The sequence below is a fragment of the Nylanderia fulva genome, unplaced genomic scaffold (assembly GCF_048542155.1).
Source record: "Nylanderia fulva isolate GAGA-0341 unplaced genomic scaffold, ASM4854215v1 Scaffold14, whole genome shotgun sequence".
Classification (NCBI taxonomy): domain Eukaryota; kingdom Metazoa; phylum Arthropoda; class Insecta; order Hymenoptera; family Formicidae; genus Nylanderia; species Nylanderia fulva.
This window is the reverse complement of record NW_028189622.1, coordinates 1,872,523-1,897,115: the sequence shown is the minus strand read 5'-3', so window position 1 is coordinate 1,897,115 and position 24,593 is coordinate 1,872,523. Positions and strand designations below refer to the sequence as shown.

Sequence of the window (24,593 nt, the reverse complement as noted above, 5' to 3'; positions counted from 1 at the left end):
ATCACCTTATCGAGAAGAATAATTGAATATTTATCTCTGTTCGCGCCACACATAGAATTCTCGGTACAATTCTTTCTGATATCATCCCACGAACAGCCGGAAAGTTTAGAAGAACGATGTCGTTTGTTGCGTTTTTTCCTTTTTTTATTGTATCGATCGTGTTCGTCAGTCATTTTCCTACCCCGAGGGAAAGGAAATTCTCACCCCCGAAAGAATCGTTGTTATTCGACATAGATAAAAAATAATTATCGATTCCTTTGCTCTTTAATTTCGTTCTGTTTTCCCTTCTGACGACAATCGCGCCTACGAGATCCGATTGGATTTTCCCATGTCGAGATATCGCGACGTTGACGAGCCTCCGTTTTCACATATTTCACCCCTTAACTCGGCCGAGTTCGACGTGGGCAAAATAACCTTGGATGAACTTTTAAAGTTCGAAACCGACAAATATCGAGCGTTGCTCTGATTTACAACCACACAAGTTCGAGGCGGGGTCGGGTGAAAATTGCGGTTGTCCCGATAAGACTTAATGGATGAACACCTCGTGTCGATTTATACTCGTGCGTGTTTGTAGCTGCAAACGTAGTTAGCGTAAAGCTGACTTTGGACTATCGCCTCTGTTATTTTGGGGGACATTTACGAGCTACGATGACATTTGACCAGCTAAATAGAGAGGAATATTGCCATTTCTAAACTCTCCCTTTCAATAGCGATGTAACTATATTATAATGTATCGCTTGAAAAATATATGCAAGCAAATATCGTAATATATATAATTAAGTAACTAAGTCTATTTATATAAAAATCTTTATCGCGTTTTAGCACACCACTTTGAGGCACGAATCTTTTCAGTCTGAATTATATTCTATTTATAGTCTTTCTCCTTGTAATATATAATTAAAATGTAAAAATGATTACGATTGAATTATATGAGAGAGCGTGAATTTTCTATTAACACAGATGCCTGTAATTGAGAAAGAGCTCCAAAAGATATAGAGCGAAATATCACATCCAGAATGACGTTCACCGTTACAAGTTAAAAAGGATTACTTTGCGTGATTCGCAGTATTGCGGGAATTAAACTGCCTATTCTAATTCAGGATATCCAAGTCATGATAGAAGCAAACATTTTACAATGGAAAGTAGAGCATTACGGTATCGAACTAACGTGCCCTTTGCAAAGCGTGTTCTGATGTACACGACGGCCATCTCGAAAGAAGTTGCGCTAATTTTCAAAATTAGTTTATTGCACTTATTTATCGAGCTGGAAGTTACTCTTTTCTCTTGCAATATTCATGCGCGCGGAAAAATAACGTATTCGAAACGCTTCGCGTTTTAAACGAAAAAACGTGACGACGAATAAGCTGCGAGCAACTCAAACATTTTGTCAAGAAAAGTGAAACGACAAATTCCAATCAATGTATTCTCGGTCTCTTTGTTTTACGATGGCACAGCGCGGCGAGAGAAACGAAACTATTCCAATATCTCTCGGATCCGAATACACCACTTAACGAATCGGATCCTAATCCGAAGCCAGAATGCGGTTCCTTCCTTCATTATTAGAAATACGTTTTCTACGACGAGAAGGCTCATTTATAACTCGGAGAATATTGATGTTATTAAACGGCGATGAATGTGTGAGCGTTCGTATAAAAACTTTCATTTTCTCTCGTTGCTCTCCTATCATAAAAATTGTAAAGGTGCCGTATACTCGAGAATCTCGTAAAAGATATACTCTCTCAAATTGAATCAATGAAAATGTTATTGATTAAAAGAGTGACAAAATTTCATCGAAAATCAGTGAATATTTTATTAAAAATACTCTGCCGTCTCGTGTTTCACTGAATATACCACTAAGACTCGATTGAAAAGTCAGCCACTATCGCTAATTGATTCTTCTCAGAGAGAAGATTTTACTCAAGTGCTGCATTTATAATCGAAAAATCATTAATTATCTCTCAGCAATTATCTCTTACGATCGAAAAAAAATCGCCATACATACTTTAACGAGGTGATCACGATATCGGGCATTTTTGTTCAATTAACAATCTCCCGATTGACGTCGATCTATCGATCGGGGATCTCCGATGTGTTGGTATTTCTTGCATTCGACAATTACCGATTCGAGGCCAGCGTCGAGACCGGCGGCGATACCGCCGTTAGGAAGTTCCTGAATGCCGGCGGTGGTGCCGGCGGTGGTAGTCGTAGTCGTGGTAGTGGTGGTGGTGCCTTGCGAGCCCTGCTGCAGCTGCAGGGTCGTCTCCTTCGAGGGAGCGCCGGAATAATGGGCGGCGGTCGACGTCGCGGCGCCATTGTGCGGCCTGGTGGCATCCAGCAGCACCTTCAGCGAAGCTATCGCGTGCAGCTGCGTCGCTTTCTCGTCCACCTTGCCTGAACACAGTACCAGAGATGCAGGTTAATGAGGGTAGAAGCGCGAGGCATTTAGCTCTCAATTATGCGATCATCCCGTAGTCGAATTTATGGCAAAAACGTGGCCCGTCACTTCGCGACGCGATGCAAATGCATGTCTCTATGTAAAATGCATGTATGTATGTACGCTGAATAATTCGATAAGCATATCGTTATTAAGGTTTGTCCTGCTTTTTTTTTAAAGAGGGCGAATGCTATAGAACGAATGCAATGCCCATATTGCGTTGCCTGTCAAAAGCGCATCGTCATCACAATTTGCTTTTGATCATAAAATATGAATATGCAAAATGTGCCTCTTTTTTATGAAAAACCAGGGATTTACCTAAACCATTTTGTCGTTATTAAAAAAATCATGACGAAATTGTTAAAAGATTTATCAGAGACGCGCGCGCACACACGCGACATAGAGAAATTATTTTTATTTAAATTTTATCAGAAATTATTCGTATATATATATTTTTTTTTTGGCGTTGAAAAAATTATTTTACATAATAATTGATAAAAAAGTGTATAGGTATATCGCGCGTAGATAGGTAAACGAAAATGATATTTAACCACCCTAATTACAACGTTAGCGTGTCCGAATTGTTTTATGTTGGAAATTGAGTCAGCTTTGCTGCTATGTGCATTAGTGTACATTATTGTAGAGCAGGCTCGTTGCATTCGAGTAAATTTTGCAGCGCTTGCAAATTCCGCGCTTCGTCGAGCTTCCGATTGCGATCAGGAAATACGGAAATGTCCTCGTATAGCTGTTCGCTCTCGACGTCTTTTGCTCTTGTTTTACGCCAGATCAAGCGAGACGTTTATACATATATACGAAATCGTCGACGGTGCGTGCGCGTCGAGTATCGAACTTATATTCTTTATTCGCATCGTCGATTTTCCACGACGTTGGAAAATGCTGGCGCGAACCGACGAGATTGAAAACACAACTCCGAGATAATCGCAAGATACGTTTCAAGATTCATCGCATGCAGCTACGTTCTACCTTTTACCCTACAGACTTACTTTTCTACAATCTCCAACTTTAAAAATAGATAAACATAATTTATTAATTTACTTGGAAGCCGTTCAAATCTATAAGTCTATATTGGCAGCTTGTCAAAGTCCTTTTTACGTTCTTATCAATATATTATTAATTTATTATGCTACTGACTCGCACAAAATGCAAATACAAGTGTCAGGTTTTTTTTTATGATACTACAGATTTCAAAAAAGGCAGAGTGCATTGCATTAAAATTTCATTTAAGAACTAAATAATGCCATATATACGTATGCACTCGATAAATATTGTTACACAATTCAAGAATAAATTTAAGAGCAAAAATAGTTGTAAAAGGGGAAATTTATTTAATATTAAAACTAAACTATATTCTTTTTGTTTATGACTGCATGGTCCGATCTATTTTCTTACAAAATAAAAATTGAAGAATTATAGAGTATATTTAAGAATTAATGTCAAGTAACACATGTTGGCTTCATTAATTAATTTTTTCCTAAACTAATACTAATGATATTAGATACGTTTAGAAAACGTTTACGAAGCCAACATGTGCGACTTGGATGTGTTGCGTGTATATGCTAATAAATAAAGTGTTTATTTTATGAATAAAGTACGTCAGTTAATGATGTATGTAATATGTGTAACAAAATAATTGTTCATATTGCACGCTGCGTAGACCATTCATAGTCTACTAAAGTGATGTGCATGCAGCAGAGCGTAGAAATGCATTCGATGGAAAAAATATATATATTGAAGGCAAAGTTGCGAAATTGAAATTTAAAAGAATAAATAAAAATGCAATTAGCTTCCATGCATTCATTTTTCTAAAAGAGAGAATTTTATGGAAGATGTAATCTTATTAAACGAATTTTTCAACGAACTTTTAATGTTTTTTATATACTTCTCGATACTTAATCGAGTTCCTCGTTAGAAAATTAACTTGCATTCAACCTGAAGCAAATAACTGCTACCAGGTGAATTTGGCGTGCTCTAAACCAATGGACATGAAATATTAATACATATAGAACCAAAACATTTGCATGTATAGATGATGCACGTCCGTTTTCGCCGTATATAATCCACAGTGCGCCATGTATACAGGTCATGCATAATTTAGGGTGTACATGCTCTATAGATAGCTGTGAGAGAATTCGAGAGCTCGATAGCCTTGTCGTTAAAAGGATCATCGTTATTTCAACAAGTAGTCGATCAATCGACATTATCTATTTCTCCGAGTGAGAAACATTTCCGTGATCGCAAGATTCTTCCCTTACATTTCGTTGACGACCTTCGTTAATAAATGAAAAGTAGTCTTACCGCACATTCACACATATGCAATTAAGACTGTTTAATTCAACGAGGTGAAATTATTTTACAACGTGACAAATTAATAATTCACTTTATACGGTTGATTATATTTAATTGGACTAATGATAATTAAGTAGCTAATGTGCAATAAATAAAATTTATTTAGTCATATTTGATTACTTGTCTCATCCACTCGACCGTATTCAGGATATTAATAATTTTAACTCATACTCGTACGATAAAAATAAAATAAAAATTCTAAAATTAGAAAACAGAAAGTTTAAAAAAAGAGAAATTTTCAATTATTAAATTGAAACGTTCTCGTAGATTTTACATTATCTCCTTTACTCTTATGATAAAAATAATTAAAACAATCGACGTGATATATGTAAAATTATTTTCAAAGAAATTTTTCAAAGCATTCATATAGTCAGATAGAATGTATAAAATATAGTTTAAGCAACTCTGTGTGACTCATTATCAGATTGCACTTGTCAGAAAGTGTCGTGGAATAATTAACAATCCTTCACTGTTTTCGCGAAGCAGCCGCCGAGATGCTCCAAATATGTCGGCGGCCACCACCAGTTCGTGTGGACTTTTACTGTGTAAACTTTTATTGTTACTCGCTACGAATGGTAGCATGTCAAAACAAAAAGTGGACGAACGCAAAGAGAAAAAAATAAGGAGAAAAATTTCATGTTATATAGAAATTGAGTAAAATCGCTCTCGACAGTGCAACGCGAGTTTTGTTATTTATTTCGGCTCTATATGCAACCTGATGTCCGCACATATACATCAATTTTTTTTGCAAAAATTGAACTTTTCCATACGATTCATAAAACAAGTCTATTTATATGACACTTTGTAAAATTTAAAAATAGAACGATAATGTTGCGTGAGAGAGAGAGAGAGAGAGAGAGAAAGAAAGCGAGATGAACTCGCGATGCGTCTGTGTTTGGAAAACTATAAGTATTCTGTTTCAATTAGACATTTCAAAAATATATTATCATGTTTTTATTTATATTTGAAACTTAAATTTTCAAAAATCTATAAAAAATAAATGAGCAAGATATGTCCAACGATAGCGAAAGGCTGTAACGCGGTATGCCGAGAGCAATGTCACGTGGCGACATTTTCCACAAACAAACTAGATCAAAGACCACAGCTCCATTCGAGATCGATTGTAAAATATGATCTAATGAATCTAATAGACTGACCGAACTGGATCACCGCTGTGTCTGTAGCGTGAATCGAGCTAAAAGGGCCGCCTAATTTACCGCTTATCGTGCTTCGTGTCAAGGGATCACAGATCTGCGTGCCGGTGGCAGCAGTAGGTCAAAGAGAAAAAGCCCATGTAAGTGGCCTTCATCCCCGAAGGTGGGAGAGGTGAGAAAAAAAGGCAAAGTGCCTAGAGCTTGAAAGTAGAGTGCGATGGTAGTATCGACCCTTAAGCTGCCAGGAGCAAGATGGGGAATCCTGGAAGGAAGTGGGTAGAGAGAAGAATGGATTGGAAGAAATAGTGAGGAGCGAGAGAAACAGAGAAAAAGATCGGTCGGCTGTCGTGTCTCAATCTGTTAAACTCACAGTCGATTGCTAACTTTGGCCATGGAAGAAGCCTTAGTCAGGAGTGTAACGTCGAAATGGGTCGGAGATGGGTGTGGAAACGGATTTGACAGGACACCGTTAATCCACAAAACTCAATCAATCGAGCGTTTACACTCAAAGCGGGTTGGCTCTATAATTAATTAAAGGCATTAACTGTCGAGGATGAAAGAAGAGAAATGATCGAATAATGCGCGAAGATAACGACATGTCTGTTCCGGAAATATTTCTATACCTGTCCGACAGCGAAGGGAATTTGTGCATGGTTGTTAAAGCGCGAAAAATCATTAAACAATGTGTTTCTTATGGTGGAATAACAGTTATGTTAGCGGGTGACATATTTGTCAAGTCGCCAAATCGAGCGGGACATTATTTGAACGTGAATAAAAAAAGGACTTTAAGTGGGTTTAATTAAAGTGTCGCGTTTAATTGGAGTTAGATAATCAATCGATGATCAAAGAAATCGATTACATTAAAATTACTGTGTAAAGTTAATTATATTAATATTTTAAAATGCAAATTGCAAATTGTTCTGAAAAATCTGCTTTTCTTTAAGATTTTATTTGGAATTTTTAATTATAATAATAAAGAGAAATATATAGGAAAATTAACTAAAATATCTTTTGAAACTTTTTTTAAAACATTGTTTGTTGGCAAAGAAAAACTAAAGTTCGAAATTTTACTATGTATTTTTAAGAATTTTTACAAGCTATATGTAATAGATTAATATTTTTATACTTTTAATAATTTACAAATATTTTATTTCTATTTAGGCGATTAATTTAATTTAGGAAAATATAATTAATATTGTTTGTTCTACTAAAGAAAGCAAATAGATTAAGAGGCGTTTTACATAAGTCTATGGCTTACATAATCGCCTCATTTAGTTTAACATTAAGTACATATCTAGTACATCTACTTCAAAAGCTTGATAATGAGTAGATTATAAGTTCAGGTTGCATAGAGAGAGAAAGAGAGAGTCATCTAAATGAAGAATTATCAAATTCCTGGAAGCATTGATCAATTGAAGATGAAGTCTTCCTTACAGAGACAGCGCGCAGGCAGGTTTCAATAACTCGTCTCGGAGTAATCTTCCCTTCAAATTCAAGATGATCACGATAGCTATCGATAACGAGTTCCGCTGTCATACGACACCGTTTAGCGAATTATATAGAAAATTAATTCGTAAAAATAAATTTCGTTTTCGAATGCCGCGCACTCCCTTGCTCTTCTACTCGCTCGTGTCATTTCTAGACTGATAACGGATATTTTATAGATAACTAAGGGAATTTTCTCAGCCCGTCGTACATAAATCAAAGTTGGAAAATGACGCAGAAAACGATGAGATCCGTCTGTTCTTACGATTAAACTCTATAAAACTCGATATATTACGTAACTATTAAAATATGAGATCGAGAAAGAAACACTTTGTCAACACCCTATTGTAGTCATCCGCGCACTCGAATATCGCAACAAGAGACACTTGCCCTTTGCCTCCTGTTACAGCCTTACACCCTCGTCGCATTTTAGTGTACCCCGAAGAACTCTTAGGAAAATCGATACGCTTCTTTTGCCAAACGCTTTGACTAAGGACGATCGATTTTGTTAACCGGGGTCCCTCGTTGTCGGCTGGTATCGAATACCGCCTCGCGTGTAAGCGATTAAGGCGTGGGTGCTAGGTAATTCTAATGCAAAACCCGACGTGATTGATTGCTCGCACTCGCGCGCGTTGCCTTCGGCCAGAAACCGCAGGAATACACAGAAACCGTCACAGGTTCTATGTTCACTTTCGGCCACAAAGTGTACTCGTTGTTTTGTTAAACGTCAGTCAAATGTACAAAAATATTTATTTGGTTGTTGGCTTTCTGGGGCCACACAAACAACTTGTAATTAATCAAATAAGGGTAACTTTTTTTCATCAAAGTATGTATATGTAAAATGATACAAGCGTTAATATAGAATTAAAAAGATAAATCTGCTCTCTTTCATTCATATTTTATATGAATATATTTTCTGAAAAATTATTCCTTTTAATGAAAAAGAATTTTTAGAAAACCTTTTCATATCTCTAGGTAGGATAAAACTTTGACATTTAAAGCAATCGCATATAATTAGTTACATCTGTTGAGATATATGTTTTATTAAATATGATTCGAATAACTGCGTCGAAGATTGCGTACAATGCTTACACGAGATGTCACTTATATATGCGCGTGCATAATCTGGCGATAAATAATTCGGCGACTATATGGAACAGAATAAAGCGGATAATATCGTAACAATAGTAATAAAGTAGATAATAAAGTTTAACAAACAGGTTGATACATCTTTGACCTACTAATGTAAAGCGCTATAAACCGAGTTCTAGAACTTTTTCTTTTCTAGAGGCGTTATGCACTGTATGAAATCTATCGAGTGAAAGTAAACGGCTTCGCTTCACGCGCGATTCTTTAGGGATAATAACAAAACATAAAGTAAACACTCATCGCATGAGTTTTATATAATCCGCATTCTTTTTATAGCGCAAAATATTTTCGCGTTTTGCGCTCACAAATTCTAAAAATATATATATCAATGACATAATCTTTATAATTATCTTATAAATGCTGCAATATCGAGAGTGTATCCAATCGAATGCGCATTGCACGATTATTTCTTTCTTGTAAAAATGTAGCGCACGTCTGCCACAATCTCCGTGACTACAAAATTTCTTATAATCTGAATATACCTCTAAATTAATTCCTGGTAAGGTTTTCAATGTTCGGCGGAACCTACTTAAACTTCTCGATTAATTTCTTATTAATGCCGATTCCAGAAAAAAAAGTCGGTTACTGTGACCAAGTTCATCTTCTACTCTTTATTCATTTTTATTTAATCGCTGTGATTTTTCTATAAGAGTATGCCAAAACAATCAGCTTCGAAGCGTCTGGACGAGATACCGCATTGCGTCATAAGTTGATAAAAAAAGTATCATAAAATTGTAGCCAATAAGCAAATTCAATATCTTTCTTGTGATTTATAAACCTATTATAAATCTATAGATTTATTCTCTGCTTCTGCTTTAATTAACGTAATGCTTTCACATACATTCGAGAAGCACACAATCTTGCGATCCTTAATTTAAAATGACACGGTTTGCATATATATATATATATCCTATCGTATAGGTCGATCGGAAATATCCGCTAATCCGGAATCGCGAATACTTGCAAATAACGAGAATATGGAAATTTTCGCTTTCCGGAGGGGATAATTTGAAAAAGGAAACTGAAAGACACTCGTGTCAATCGAGATAGGGATGCAACGCTGCACAAACAGCGGATCCGTGGAGCGCTTGTGGAAACAGCGCCCGGGTTCTTGGTCGCCGTCGTCGGCATTATCTCGAGTGGTGTCTGGATGACGTTAAAGCCTCGGAGTTAAAGGAAGGGAAAAGGAAGGCGAGCCCCAAGTGCGGATTCGCTAGTTACGATCGATACGCGACGGTTTCTAGGTCAGGGTCTCGATACACACTCGCCACCGCCGCTCGCCGCCGCTCGCGATACGCTCAAAACGCGTCTCGCGCAAAATTTATTCGAAGCCAAGCACCGGGAGATGTGTCGCTGCGATCCTCGGCTGTCGCGTACCTCTGACAAAACGCTGCTTCCGTTTCCCATTCTCTCTCTCTCTCTCTCTCTTTTTCTCTAACACACACACTCTTTCACTCTTTCTCTCTTTGTGGAGTCTCGGCCGCAAAAGCAAAAGCAAGTAGAATCGAGGATTACACGCGGATCTACTTCAACGTGTATAGGTCTAAGGGATGTAACGGAGAAGCAGGAATTCACTGTTTCCTCGCGGGAGGAAATGGGACGGTGTACGTGCGCCTTTGAAATCGTCGTATTGAACGTTTTCTACGCTATCGAGATTAATGACGTGCTTCCGTCACGGGGCGTTCGCGACAGATATGTAGGTGGAAAGAAAAGGAGCGCTATACGTTTGCACGGAACGGTATATGTGCGCGAGTTTCTATATAATACATCGCGCTATTTCCGCGCGGATATGCGAGTATGTGTGTGTGTGTGTCTAACACATGGAGCAGCAATCTTTCTTCTATGTTCGCCGGACACGGAGCAATTTTAGAAAACTGACGTACGTCGCCGGAATTCTCATTTTTTATTCTCTCGTAGAAAAGATTTGTATTTTGGAACAACGCTTCGAAATATCGATATACATTATCTGACAGTCCCAATGTTTTGATGGCTGGCCTATATCGCGAGATTAGATGGCGGCACAGATTCAAGTGACACGAGACATGTACATGTTCGAGTGTGTCACTAGGAAACCGAACAAGCATCACTTCCGGTATTACATGCCGTGTTTTCGACTGACACGAGTCAGCGTGGTCGAAACATTCAGCCGGAAGAGGTGCTAAACGAAAATTTATAGTTGACACAAAAATATTAAAATTTTGTCACTGAGAATATATATTCGCTTTGAAAGATATATCTAGCTAAAACGATATTATAAAAAATAAAAAAAGGGAGAAATTAAAGGGTCGTAATTATCTCTTTATCTCTCTTAATTACGCAAGTTAAAATTATTACTCTGCAAAGGGTTTCTCATATATTGCGAAAGGGTCAATGCTCAACGTGAAAAGGGAAAGAGTAGCAGGCAAATGTACGGACTTTCATTTCGTTTTCGGACATTTTCGACAGTCCAAGGAAGATCGATGTTGGAAATTGACATTGCTGTAGAGTCGAATGGTCGTAACTTCACGTCAGCGTTTTTCTCACGATAACGTTTTGCATTTTCCTTTTTCATCTTATGATAAATACGTGTCGAGAGCGACTATTAGAATTGTAGAGCGAAAGACTCGAATATGATGATTTTGGGGGAAAAAATTGGGATTTATACGATAAATATGAGATATGATTCAGCTGAGATTATACCACCACTAGTGACCTTTTGTAAATGACTGATGATACTGGGACGACATACGATCGTAAAACCTTGGAAATTTTATTCTCATCCATAATTTATTCACAATTAAATTTATCCATAATTCATTCACAATTTAAGACAAGGTGAATTAAAAACAGTACGTTTACAATTAACCTCTTGAGAATAATGCAGAATATTGTTTGATGAAAAAACGTGACGACGTACATGTAATAGGCTCTTGTTACAGAAGAGCGGAAGGAATATCGAGAATGATTTACCGGACAACTAATCCGTGACTTATCAGGGTAAGACGGAATTGCTCGGTATGTAATATCGGCATATAATATTATGATTATGTATCCTACACAATAGATCGATTATCCATCCTTTCCGATATCCTTGTAATATTCGAATATTGCTAACATATTTATTGCCATGTCAGATGAATCGCGATATAGCTATAATAATTATTTCTGACAGAATGTTGCAGTTTGATTCTCGACGGTATAATCTCTTTAGCGATAATTCCCGAACATCGATAATTGTTTCTCAATCGCGTCACTTTTCTTCCGTTTTCGAATGTCATTCTCGTGGGAAAAGAAATTTCCCAAATAAGATAGAATATTCTTCCGGAATCCTGTCGACGCGCAGAATTAGCGAATCGATCTGGTCGGCCGATCGGTATGTTTATACTACTGAAAACGAAATTTCGCGAAACTCTCAAATGAAATTCGCGCAAACGGCGGAGAGAGTTCGTGTGCGGGATTGATAAAGATCTTAATTCACGAACGAGCCCGGCAACCTCGTGTAGGATTGATTTCGGAGCCGTCTATGTAGGGGGCTTCGAAGACGGTCATACAAATAGGTCAGGTCACACGCTACTACTGCGAAGAAAAGGGTGACCATCTATTAGACCCCTTCGTGCGATTCGCCATCGCCGTCGCGTTTTGCCCACCGAGACAAAATGTACTTATTTTTGAACCGAGTATTATTAATGGCACGACGTGACAAAGGGAGGTATGTACATGTCAACGCGGGGGCTCGCTTCTTTCAAAGGATTTCAGCCTCCCCTATTCTTGCGCGCTCGGATTAATAAAGCATTAACCGGAATTGCAAAACGAACTTAAATGATACATCGCACGTCGGCTTTAAGCCGACATTTTCCGCGGAGATTTTCTCGTCTCTCATACGATTGTGCGCGTACTGAATGGTTCCCGTCGCTCTGTTTTATACATTATCTATTTACCGATAACGAATAAGATTGATGAGCATTGAATCTACGTCGGAGAAGCTCGAGCTAAGGGTTGCGCGCAGGTTTTTCAGCCGAGTGATGAGTAGGCGAGAGGCGAAAATTCGGGCCGTTGCGTCGTGACTAATCTGGAGCGTGGTTTAGAAAAAAAAAAAAAAAAATGGAAACGTTATCGCATTTTCCATTTTCCGCTTTCGTTAATACCGCCGCTCACGCGTATGCGGCGACTGTGTGATACGCGGTATCGCGATAAAATAATGTTCCCTCGGAGCGCGCTTTGATCTATAAATGCGGATACGGGATGTCCGCGAACAGAAGAGAGAAATATCACAGAGTCGCATTCATTTTTTAGCTCCTGTCGTCGTGTCGGCGCGCACTTAATCTTCTCGTAATTCTCTAATCGCGTATCGATATATATCGCAATTGCGTACAAACCTAGTCGTTCTTTTGCACGTACTAGATATGTCCTTATATTCAAATTAAAAGTTCAATTTTGTTCCTTTAATTGCAAATTTGACATAATGATCGAAGATACGAGTACCGTTCGGCGACAGGGAATTGTCAATTTAATATATAATTCGAATATCTAGTTGTAAGGATATTTGAAGGAACTCATATTAGAATAAAGCGATAAACTTGAACAAAGTCGCATCTTATAAGCTCGATATATCGGAGATGAAATTCTTATTTATTTTAACTGTATAGTAGTCATATGGTCTTATGAATCATTTATGATCTTCTGCATTTAAATGGAAAGAATATTTTCATGGAATTTATCCGGCGTTAGTTCTTCCGATCATAAACGGTTAGATTACAATTGTGCATATATGTATATATATAATAACAAATATTCTACATCCACGATGGTTATGAGTATTTGTACATTGAGTGACGGCAAACGTATATATACATGTGCTATGAAATATATTGAGTCGCGGAGACTCATAGCGATGCGAAAATAGTTGGATATGTGAAAATATTTATTCACGAGACGAATGGAAATATGCTTGTTAAGCATGTAAACGAAGCTCTTAATATATAGACGCTACGTAAGCTTATTTGACGTGGGTTCGTCTTCTTTTACAGCACACAGAAAATAAATTAAGATCTGACGTTGACAGCTGAACGGGGCGTTAAGTGTCAATTATGTAATGACTGAATTAATATAAAGACCTTGGAGTAACACAAATTGTATAATGCGCGAACTAAATATTTCAAACGATCAGCCCTAATAATTTAGGGTGAAAAGTATCATCGTGGCATTGCCTTCCTACGCTTCCAATATCCACCGAATTATTTATTAACGGACAGGCTATAACCTGAAGCGCGTTCTTCGGCGATCACGTTCGTCATCGATAACTATTTTTGGATGCATCCCGAACACAGTGAAAATTTAAACCAATCAAGCTCTAAGAGCGTTCGATACAAAATTCCTGCACGAGGGGTTTTTATCGGATTTACGTAGCACACACACATATGTATATGTGTGGATGTAATGCCAATAAAATTTCGCATATTTATCAGGATAACTTCATGTGAAATATTATCTGTTATGGTTGTAGCTCCAGAATTCTATAGATATACGAAGAAATCGAGAAATATTAAGAATACATCATTTTTACGAATTACATGTAAATACATATCATGCATTAAACATTTTTTACCATTGCAATCGATATAACATGCATATTACAAGTCCGACAAACTCGGCAAAAGACTAATCTACACTCATGCAGCTGCATACATTTTTCACGAAATTGCATATTATTGTCAAGTCTCAACATGCATCTTCCGAAAATGTGTACACCGTCTTTTATTCACGCACATTTCCAGATTTTTATACGTCAAGTGAGCGATGGCTCTTTGGTATTTGACTTGACAATCCGCGGAAAAAGTAAATGCACAGAAGAGAGAGCTTTCCATTTAATCTCGTTTCCGTGTGATTCATTTCTTTTGAATGTCAAGCTCGTCTTTTAATAAAATATAAAATAAGTACAATAAAATAATTGAACAATTTCTTTAAATTATAGAGAAAAGAAGGATTAGTGCTTTCTGTTTTTCGCGTCAACATAAAAATTGTACGAAAATTAATACTACAATACGTATTAAAATACGCGATTCGTCTCATAGAAATAACTTCTTTTCTAATGATAATATAAATTATAATGTTCATAAATGTAAATTAATTTCTCAATACAAAATTAATCTAGATGTAATTTCTTAAATTGCAAGAAATTATTGCTTGTATATCACTGAGAAATTATGAATTTATTAATGTTTACCCGCGAGATCTCTTACTGTGCAAGATTTAATTACAGTAAGTATTTAAATTACGAGAATAACATTTTATCTCACGCGGAAGATTTTTCGAAGAGATTAAAGGCTTAAATGTATATAAATATATATATATACATATATGTATACATGCATACATTTATTAGTCTGTCTGTCTGTCTACGTAAAGTTGCAGGGTTTTTATTAAACGTTCTCACACATTTAATCTTACATTTAAAAAACACTTTATCCGTCGACCTGTCGGAAATTTTGCGACTTGTCTGAAGGGTATGTCGTGTCGGAACGAGCTTCCGAAAGTCCGCCGATTCAGTTTGCCTACGGCACTACTGTCACAAAAAGCCTCATCTATCAATTCTACAATTCTACAAACATGCATACAGCGAATAAAACGCTATCGGATAGCATCACAATTATGTCTCTGATTGTTATCTCAACGAAAACTAATGATTGTAAAGTAACAATTAAGAAGTTCGTTAAGAAGAAGTCGCAATAGAATTGTGTTGCTAGAAAAAATTCTCGTCGAGCTGCGTTTCGCGTCGTTTTACTACGAGAGATCCTTAATTGGAACCGATCGAGCATTTATTCATGTTCATTTGAGATTCCGTGGAAACTTCGTTATCACCGCTAAACTTTCCGCACGTTTTGCGTCACGACCACTTCAATCTTGTCTGATTTTTTTATATGAAAGAGAAAGAGAGAGAGAGAGAGAGAAAGTTATGAAAAATTCGTCTATATTTACATCATTCATTTATTCCAAGCAAGAATCAGCTTCGATATTTCATTGCTTTGAATAAACATATTTCGCATGCAACACAGTTATTAAAAAAAAAAAAAAAAAGTACGCATACTTTCTACGATATAACATCCACATTTCCCGACGTGCGAGATATCGAAGCTCGATAAAAAGTGCATTAAACTTTTCTTGTAAATGTTATCGAGAGCAGATTAGACTTTTACGAGATTACAGTGAAATCGCGATAGGATGTTTTTTTTCAAAAGCTTTCAACATATCAGCCAGCGAATCGTAAGCCCCGGAAGAAAGAAAGATAAAAATGATCAGAAGCGGAAGTGGGCGCAGACGTGTCCGTGCAATTATCATCGCGTATTCTTATCATCATCATTCACGCGCAGTGTTTGCTGTCATCTAAATTAAATTAAATCATACAGACAATAAAAATATGTATCATCTACATCTTATTGCAGATAATTCGGTCTAGAGTTATAGCGCACATTTTATATCCTTTTTATAATTTACATTTCTGATAACTTTACATAACTCGTCTTAAAAAATAATATTATCTGAAAATATTCTAGATGAATCATCATACATAATTTTACCTTTATTTAATGATCTGTATATCTTATCCAAGATGAATTTCTATATCTTGATCTTGCGAACTAATTGAAAAATCATCTAAGCGCAACACTGTTCGCGCGAGACGCAGCCGAGAGACAGAGCGCGAGAGAGAACGGTCAAAATATAAGCAGACAGATTAAGACGTGCTAAACAGAGAAGCCATAAAGCTGCAAGCGAGAGTGATAGAGTGTGGAGTTGGTATACCGGCGCGGGACTGACCGTCGTGGAGCGGATCGATCGTGTGGATCATAAGCTGCAGCAGGCCGTGCCGGAACTTGGCGTGGCTCTGAGTCGGGTGTGAGGACGAGCCTCCGCGGGCCTGATCGCATCCTTGTCCGGCCCCGGTGCCGCCGGCGCCGCTGCTGCTGCCGCCTCTGCTGCTGCATCCGGCCTCTCCGGGCGCCGGTATGCCGCTGCTTCCGCACGCACCCGACACGCCGCCCACGCTCGTCTCGCTACTGTTGGTCGCGTTCGGATGCTGCTGAAACACACAGAACACGCCATTTCGGCGCTCAGTGGAAACTCTCGACCATTGTCGCGACGCTTTTACGTCGTCGCGTCGTTTTACTCTGGGGAGATTGGGGGATGGTTTGGAACAAAAAAGAAGGAAAGTTTTCACATTTGTGCAAAGGTCCATTTTCGCTACGAGAGAAAGATAAAATATGCTACTTGCATTGTATCTCCGTGAGGAAACGTAAGGGAGAAAAAATTCGATTGCTTTTTACGTCTTTTGCATCATTGATCGCTTTCTAGCTATCTAGCTTTCTATTCGATCTTTACTTAAATGAGTAATTGTTGATTGTTATATTTTCTTATTATGAGAGATTTAGCTTCTTTTAGATTTATCATTAAAAGCAGAGATTATATGTCCGTTTTTAATTAAAGTCATTATTGTCAAGATAATGGAAATTTCACGAAATATAAGTTTAGTCGTATGTCTGCGCAAAGAAGAGATTCACTGGGATTAAAATTCATAATCGAGAATGGTATCGTGGCCGGATAATTAACACTTTCAGTCCGCGTGGCAACAAACCACACTACTGCGATATTTAAGCATTACGCGGTGCTTTAAAAACCGTATATGCGATAAACATATACATTACATCTTAGTTTTACTTATTTATGAATATTAAGTGTTAATTTAGAAAACAAGTTACATGAAAAAACTTTTCATTCATATCCAGACGTATAATCGAGAGGTGAGAGTATCATTTTTATGAGCTTAAACAAATGAAAGAGTTAATTTCACCTTATTCCCAATGCTGAGATTGTACGGGATTGCATTTTCATTCTCAGTAACGACATTTCGCACGACACCTTTTGTGATACGGGAGAAATGAAAAAAAAAAAAAAAAATATCTTTCTCATTCTGTCCCCAGGGATTCGTCCGAGCGTGCCGTCATGTTCGTGTATATATTCGACATATATATTATATCAGAATAGTTTTTGATAATATCTACGGTCGAACGAATAAAATAATGGCGAGATTGGACCGTGTCATGCCGTTCGTCAGGCTCATGCGATGTTTTCCAATTATTTTTCTCCCCCAGGAACCACGACACCAACTTTTCTGGCGAAATCTCCGATGAAACGACGACATCGAAGTAAATCCGAGGGATAATATTTGATGCGCATTAGTAAATCGCTCCCCGCAATAACTTTCACGGCGCAGTAAAATAATAACGATGTCATTCGGAACGTTATTGTGCCAGTCGCGGCTTGTCATATGTCACAGTTTGTAAACATTCTACAGAATAAACTTTCGTCGCAGGAAAAAAATGCGACATGTTAACTATTTGCTACAACGAGATAACACGCAAGGAATTATATACGATGTGCAATAAACTGTACAAGATATATGGCGAAAAGTATTTTAGGTAATAACTAGAACGGATCTCTTTTTGCTCCGAAATGTGAACGTATGAATTTTGGCATGTGGAATTTCTTATTGGCACTTTTCATCTTGCATTATCGCACATCAAAATTCATTTGAGTTGATAATTCGGGAAAAGGATTTTAGCCTAGCTAAATTAGTTTCATTAATTGGTGAACCTAATATAGCTCGTAGTATCCTATGCAACGAAGATGTTGCGCGAAAATTGTGTTACCCGATAACGATGTTACAGACATGTCCTGTGCCTAGAATATATTGTGTGATTTTGACGCCGCTCTGCGAAATTTCATAATGCATAATCGAATCAGGCGGTCTTGCTATAATCTGAAACATGATAATCCTGTTTGAAAGACTTTATTCAGATATTAAATCTGCGATGGATCTATCCGGCTGTGCGCGACAAAGTGAGAAAAATTGATGAAACGAGGGAGTAACGCTGCACTTTAATAAAGACTCTGAATCGTTCCATCAGCGCGTACGAAGTAAACAGTTATAGCTGTCTTGCTTATATAGTGCATGTGTATGTGTGTGTGCACAGAGAACGTTTTGTATTTTAGTTAACAATTGATATTGTTATCCGCGAGTGAGTTTCTGACGCAGGACGTAGGACGGACGATTTTCCAGTGGGCGAATGCGTGTGTGGGCTTCGCCATCAATAGTGGATACCTGCCGATGATATACAAATGCGGATAGATTCGAAGCGGCAAAGCCGGAGAGAGACCTCGTCGAGCTGCGGCAGCGCAGATACGGCTTTCTGCCGTTGTCAATCTGTTGTCAGGGGTAATGAACTTTCTAATTACCGACGCGGAGGCGCGCCTGCAAAACCCGATTTGAATTTCGAGACGCGGCGGCACGGCGGCCTCCGTAGCCGCAGAAATTATAACAGGATTGCCACAACTCTGCGACAACTTTCCGAGAGATTAGCACTCAAATATTTAAGAGCGGTTACAATTACGCGGTGCGTGTATATATATATATATATATATATATATATTATTATAAATCTTAAATCTTCTATATACGTAACTGCGCGCTGACACTCAAAATTGACAACGCACTGTGCGAATTTTGAGATGGTGAGAGAAATTTACCGCGGGACGAATAATCATGGAGTAATTACGTGACAACATTATATACAGAATATTTTATGCGCGAGATATTCGTATATTACCATTTTTGCGAGAAATGTGCTCCACGCGGACATTAATAATTCGACATTACTCTGCGGTTAGTGTAATCTGCGTCGAGCGAGTTACATTTGTTGAAACTTATATACAAGTATTTTAATTCAAATATCTGTATTTATATCGAGATATAAATCAATCATAATCCAGTCCATCACTAATTATCACTATTCTAAATGTCATTCAATTCATATGATTACATGAATTTACATCTTTGCAATAAAATTATGTAATTACGAAATACCAACATTCTTGTTCAATGTTAATATTAATTTTTAGTAGCATTCGCATTCTTTTAGATAACTTGGATTTTTCTATATTTAAATGATATACATTTCTCGCGTTGTAATCCTTGTATTTTGTACATCGGATGCATCAAATAGTTCGCAACTCATTAGCATACGTATATGATTATCACTTTGCTAATTGCCAACTTTGCTCATTAATCGTTGGTTTGATTTTTATTTGAAACTTCAGATAAGAGATTATCTACAGTGCGCTACATGAATTATCATTCTTCTCGGAAGTGAAATTAATAAGCGAAAGCATTCGTGCGCGATTGCGGCGCGTTGCTATCTGAAAAATTATTTAATAATCCTATAGGACGGAGCACGCGAAGAACTTTTTTCATGCTCTCGCAATTAGACGTTGCCATTTTTTTCAAGACGAAATTGCACCGTGTCCGACACGCGTAACACTCGCGGCGACAGAATGCGATCATCCCCGTCCGAATTATTCAAGCAAATATCGAGCTTGTTTTGAACAATTGCTATTGCAACTTATTTATACGAAAGCGACTTGAGCGATTCGATAATTCTCACGCTTGAAAAATTAATTTTCTATCGATGGGACGCGATAATGTTTGGTATCCGCGAAGCTTCGTTTCGTAATCCGAGATATTTGATTGACGTCATAGTTGGCAGGGAAAGGCCGTACCATCCTCTAAGCGGTAACTTCCTGTCTTGGAGAATTGCACTCAAAGGAAACTCGAGCTCGACTTAAGCATTTCATCGGGCTTGAGAAAAGATTTGTCGATTTTGAAAACTTTCCACGTGTAGGTCGTCGATTCGCTTACATTTTTCATCAATTCTAGAACTCCGTGTGTGTGACTCGCGTTACGGCGATAACTTGCTTTTCTCCGCTGATATATCGAAATCGTCCTGCGAAGTCGTCCCTCTGCTTGTAAAGTAATAAAAGAAGCTCACAGGAGGGATGCGAACAAATTCCGAAATACGGGACGAAGAAAAGATTTGTCCTTGAAGTTTCGCTGACTATTCCGCCGTCGGTGTATGCGCTCTTCTTCTTCAACGTTTTATAACGTCAAGTGTAGGCCGCAAAAGACTCTTACGATAATATCAAATCGAACAAGAGACAGGAATGCGGACGCAGCACACAAAGGTATCTGTAGAATTTTCGTCGGATCTCTGGTAGAAAATTGGGACGGTTTCCTTTGCTCCTACCTATATCCTTTCGCTGATGTATGCAAAGATCTTTTAGCATTTCAAACGTTTTGTCTTATATCACAGTTGCACAATTTTTAAGGTGACGTGAGTTTCTCTCATATTTATGCGTTAATCGCATTTTCTATTGCATAAAACTGTATTGTTATTTTGCATTTTGCAATAATTATTCTTTCATTTGCGTATTTATATTATTTTCGTTATTGATGATATTAAACGCGCGTGACAAATAATATTGTGTGCGGTTCAAAGAGAAAGATCTGAATGGGAATCACTAATGTTTATGTGCAAACCGCGCAAATTATAAGCCGATTAACTCGATCGCGAAGCTTGACAAATGCAAAGCCTGACGAATGTCACTTAGCTGAAAGTGCTGAGAATTTATGAGAGACAGGCGCGACATCGGATTCGCAAAATAGAAATCTATTCGTCATTGAGATCGATAGCATTTTGTATCCCACGTAACATTGAATAATGGCGACTGCGACATATCTTTCAGCGATTCTCGCAACTTATCAATGCACTTTTCCAAGGCCGAAGGACGAGCCTGATGCTATGAGTTTTCGCTCTTGGCTTCTCTTCCTATAGAATCCTTCCGTGTTCTGGATATTAATTCACCCAAAAATCGATGCCACGGCAAGATTGAGAGGACATTTCGTCCATAAACGTAACTTTCATATAAGCGGAGAATGAATGGATTTCTGTCACGGAATCAGACGATTTTCAGTAATACAGGAAAATAATGAATAGTTTCCGAATACTTTCCTCATGCATTGTCGCTAAATTACGTGATCTCATATCGATTCCGAGATCGAGTCCGTTTGTTATCGGGGGAAATTGCGTAATATTATTACTCCCGAGTAAAAATGCACGTGGCAATTAATATCCGGGACATGTTGGATGCCGAAATTATTTGCGAATGTTGCAAACAACGCATCGACAAGGACAGTCATATGGAGAAACATGTGTAATATAACTGCTGCTTCTAATTGAATATTATCGTCGACCATGAGAAAGGTTGCTATACGACAGGTTGTCGGCTGCAACAATAAGCTTGGTGCTCGCGTGTTAAGCCGTGCACACGCGGATGAGTAAGCAGCTTATTCGCGGCGAATTTATATGAGTTAGTTTAACTGTTGCACGTATATGTGTGTACATGTCTCTTCTGTAAGCGATCCTAATTTCACAGATCACGCATCTTCTTTTATCGATATTAGAGAGAAATTATCAAAATGCATGTGTAAGTAATATCGCAACATTATTCAATTTTCCGTGACTTTGTTTTATTATTAAACCTTGGCATCTTCTTTGATAATATAATCAAAACTCGCTTTAAATAACACAAATCGCAAACTGCCTTTGTTGATTCTTCCTCTTCTTGCTGCGCATCTTTGTTTATACAACGGATGATTTTCTTGTATGTAAATAAGTATTTATTAATAATCTATTAAAAACGCATAAACTGCAAAAAATCATAAAAGATGTTTTTATAATAAATTAGAAAACAAACTAATGTTGTCTAGTTAAGAGCATATTGATAGACAAATTATACGCAAATTGTAGATTTAATTTTTTTCCTTAATTTTTTTTTATTTTAACAAATGGTTTTCGTTTATAATAATCGTTGATTTGATAGAAAATCATTGAATTGTACAATAATCGTATAAATTCGCTTTCATAATACGTTAAGGAATAAAGTTATAGTTTGCGCTCTAGAAACAATAACTATCACTGTCAAACACACCACTTTGCATCAAACTTATCACTGCATGTCAAACATAGAGTTTAATTGTTAACGCATACTACTACAATTTTCCACAGATTTCTGTTTTACTCAACATCCGCTTCTGCATAGTTATCTTAAGTCATATACTCCAAAGTGTCTATGACATTTTAATTAGAATTATGCAGATAAGAGATATATGTACCTACATAAAAAAAACCGTTCTGCCTTATTTTTTAAAAAGCTTCGTCACGGATACTATTCATTTTGATAAAATTTGTAAGATCCGTATTAACGTAAGTATCGAGTATCATGTAGCTATCATCACCCGTTTACCTACAAAATTAACTCTGCACCCGTGTGCTGGAGAGAAAGTAACAGTATACTGCAAATATCGCGCTTGTAAATTTTCTAAAGGCTAACCTCCGTATTTCCTCCACAAATGTTAGATACATCGTTTTACGACTTTTCCAAGCATTTTCATGCTAGCGACGCATAGCAAATTTATATTCGATAGTTATGTAACTTATCCTGGTTTCGTAAAACGGTATGTCCTATTCCTCATAAAAATGAGACTAAAATGTAAAAATCGGCGTATAAAACGGTATAAAACACGATATAAAGTAAAAATTGAAATAACTACTATTCTGTTTGAAATCGATATATATATGTAAGCACAGAGAATTTTTTATAAAAATATATAAAAGAGTTTTACTATACTTTCACTTTATTGCAATACTCTTATTGGTTTTAAAACAAATTGATATAAAAATGATTTCCATGAAGCTATATATGCAAATGTGATGATCAAGATGAATTTAATTTGACAGTATCAAAAGAAATCTAATAAAGTTTAAATAAAGTAGAGTCACTTATAATTACACAAAAAGAAGCACTTTAAAAGAGAATCAGTGTGTTACATCGCAGAACGATGTTCTCCCAAGCGATTATCTGTTTTCCGAAGTGATAATTAATGGCCTGTTATCGGTGAGCGTTATAGTTATAGCTACGTTCAAAATTATCTATACATTAGCAATCGACAGAGATATGGTACAGCCCTAAGAAGGGATATGGAAGATAACGTTGTGATATATATATAACATCGTATGTGATACTATACGCACGATCAATATAATGTACATAATATTAGAACAAGTAAAATATAAAGTTTGTTGTGCTTGTTAAATCTGCAATGAGATAAATAATATTGAGAATTATGATTCCAATATATATTTTATTGGAATTGTGTAGAGAGAGAAAATTATCTTTCAATGCATCAAGTTTAAAGTAATATTGCTAATTGTGAAAGAGAGACGATTTAATATATATTAAATTATACAGATTATTATATATATATAATAATAATATGTTCATCTTATTTTATATATGTAATTTAATATTAATATAAATCAATATTTATAAATCAATTTCGATGATGCTACAGAAATTTCATGATCTTAAAATGTCGTAAAATATTCATGTTAACATGAAATCAACGATATAAAAGCATGTAATATTATAAGTTTATTAAAGACGTTATAAAAAGAGTTTGGAAAATCGCGCGCGTAGATGTATAAGATAAGTATATAATTCACTCATATTAAAATAATTTATCTGAAAAAGATCATTTTATTAGAGTAAAAAGAAAATGATATACGTGAAAAATGCTATGAGGGTAATTTGCTTGTAGCCGGCGTATTTATTCTAGGAAATGTCACAGTTTTTCTCTTTTACGCGATACTCCTCTTAGAGTTTCTTTTAACTGAAGTAAATTGGATCTGTTCCCGTTGGCTTACTAACGCCACGATTTAATTTGGCCAATGAATTAAAGTTCATGATATCTCATGGACTGGAAATATCTTCCTTTTAATCATGCAAAACGAAGACGACATTTAAACCTTACTGGTGTAACTACATATGACGATAATTATTTCGCATTTATATTTAACTCTTGTATAAAATTGCACTGTTGTAGGATCTACATGAATGACACTTGCAAAATTGAAGAAATTAAAACGTTTCTTGTAACTCAATACGTATACCGAGACAAAATGTTACTGAAATCTTCGTGAGTGTTTAAGAATTTTAATGATTTTCTATACGATTCTAAAATTATGTCAAGTAAGATATGTTGAATCGAGAAAAAATATATTCATTATTATTAATTTTTA

At 36.8% G+C, this 24,593-nt stretch overlaps 1 protein-coding gene across 1 annotated transcript in view; it reads right to left on the bottom strand.

Moving 5' to 3' along the window:
- The window catches only part of Nckx30C (solute carrier family 24 member Nckx30C), a 64,760-nt gene that overhangs the window by 23,172 nt on the left and 16,995 nt on the right, over window positions 1-24,593 (bottom strand). Inside the window, 2 exon segments of the mRNA XM_029300609.2 lie at window positions 2,120-2,391; window positions 16,366-16,642. Of these exon segments, the coding sequence (XP_029156442.1) occupies window positions 2,120-2,391; window positions 16,366-16,642 (549 nt within the window).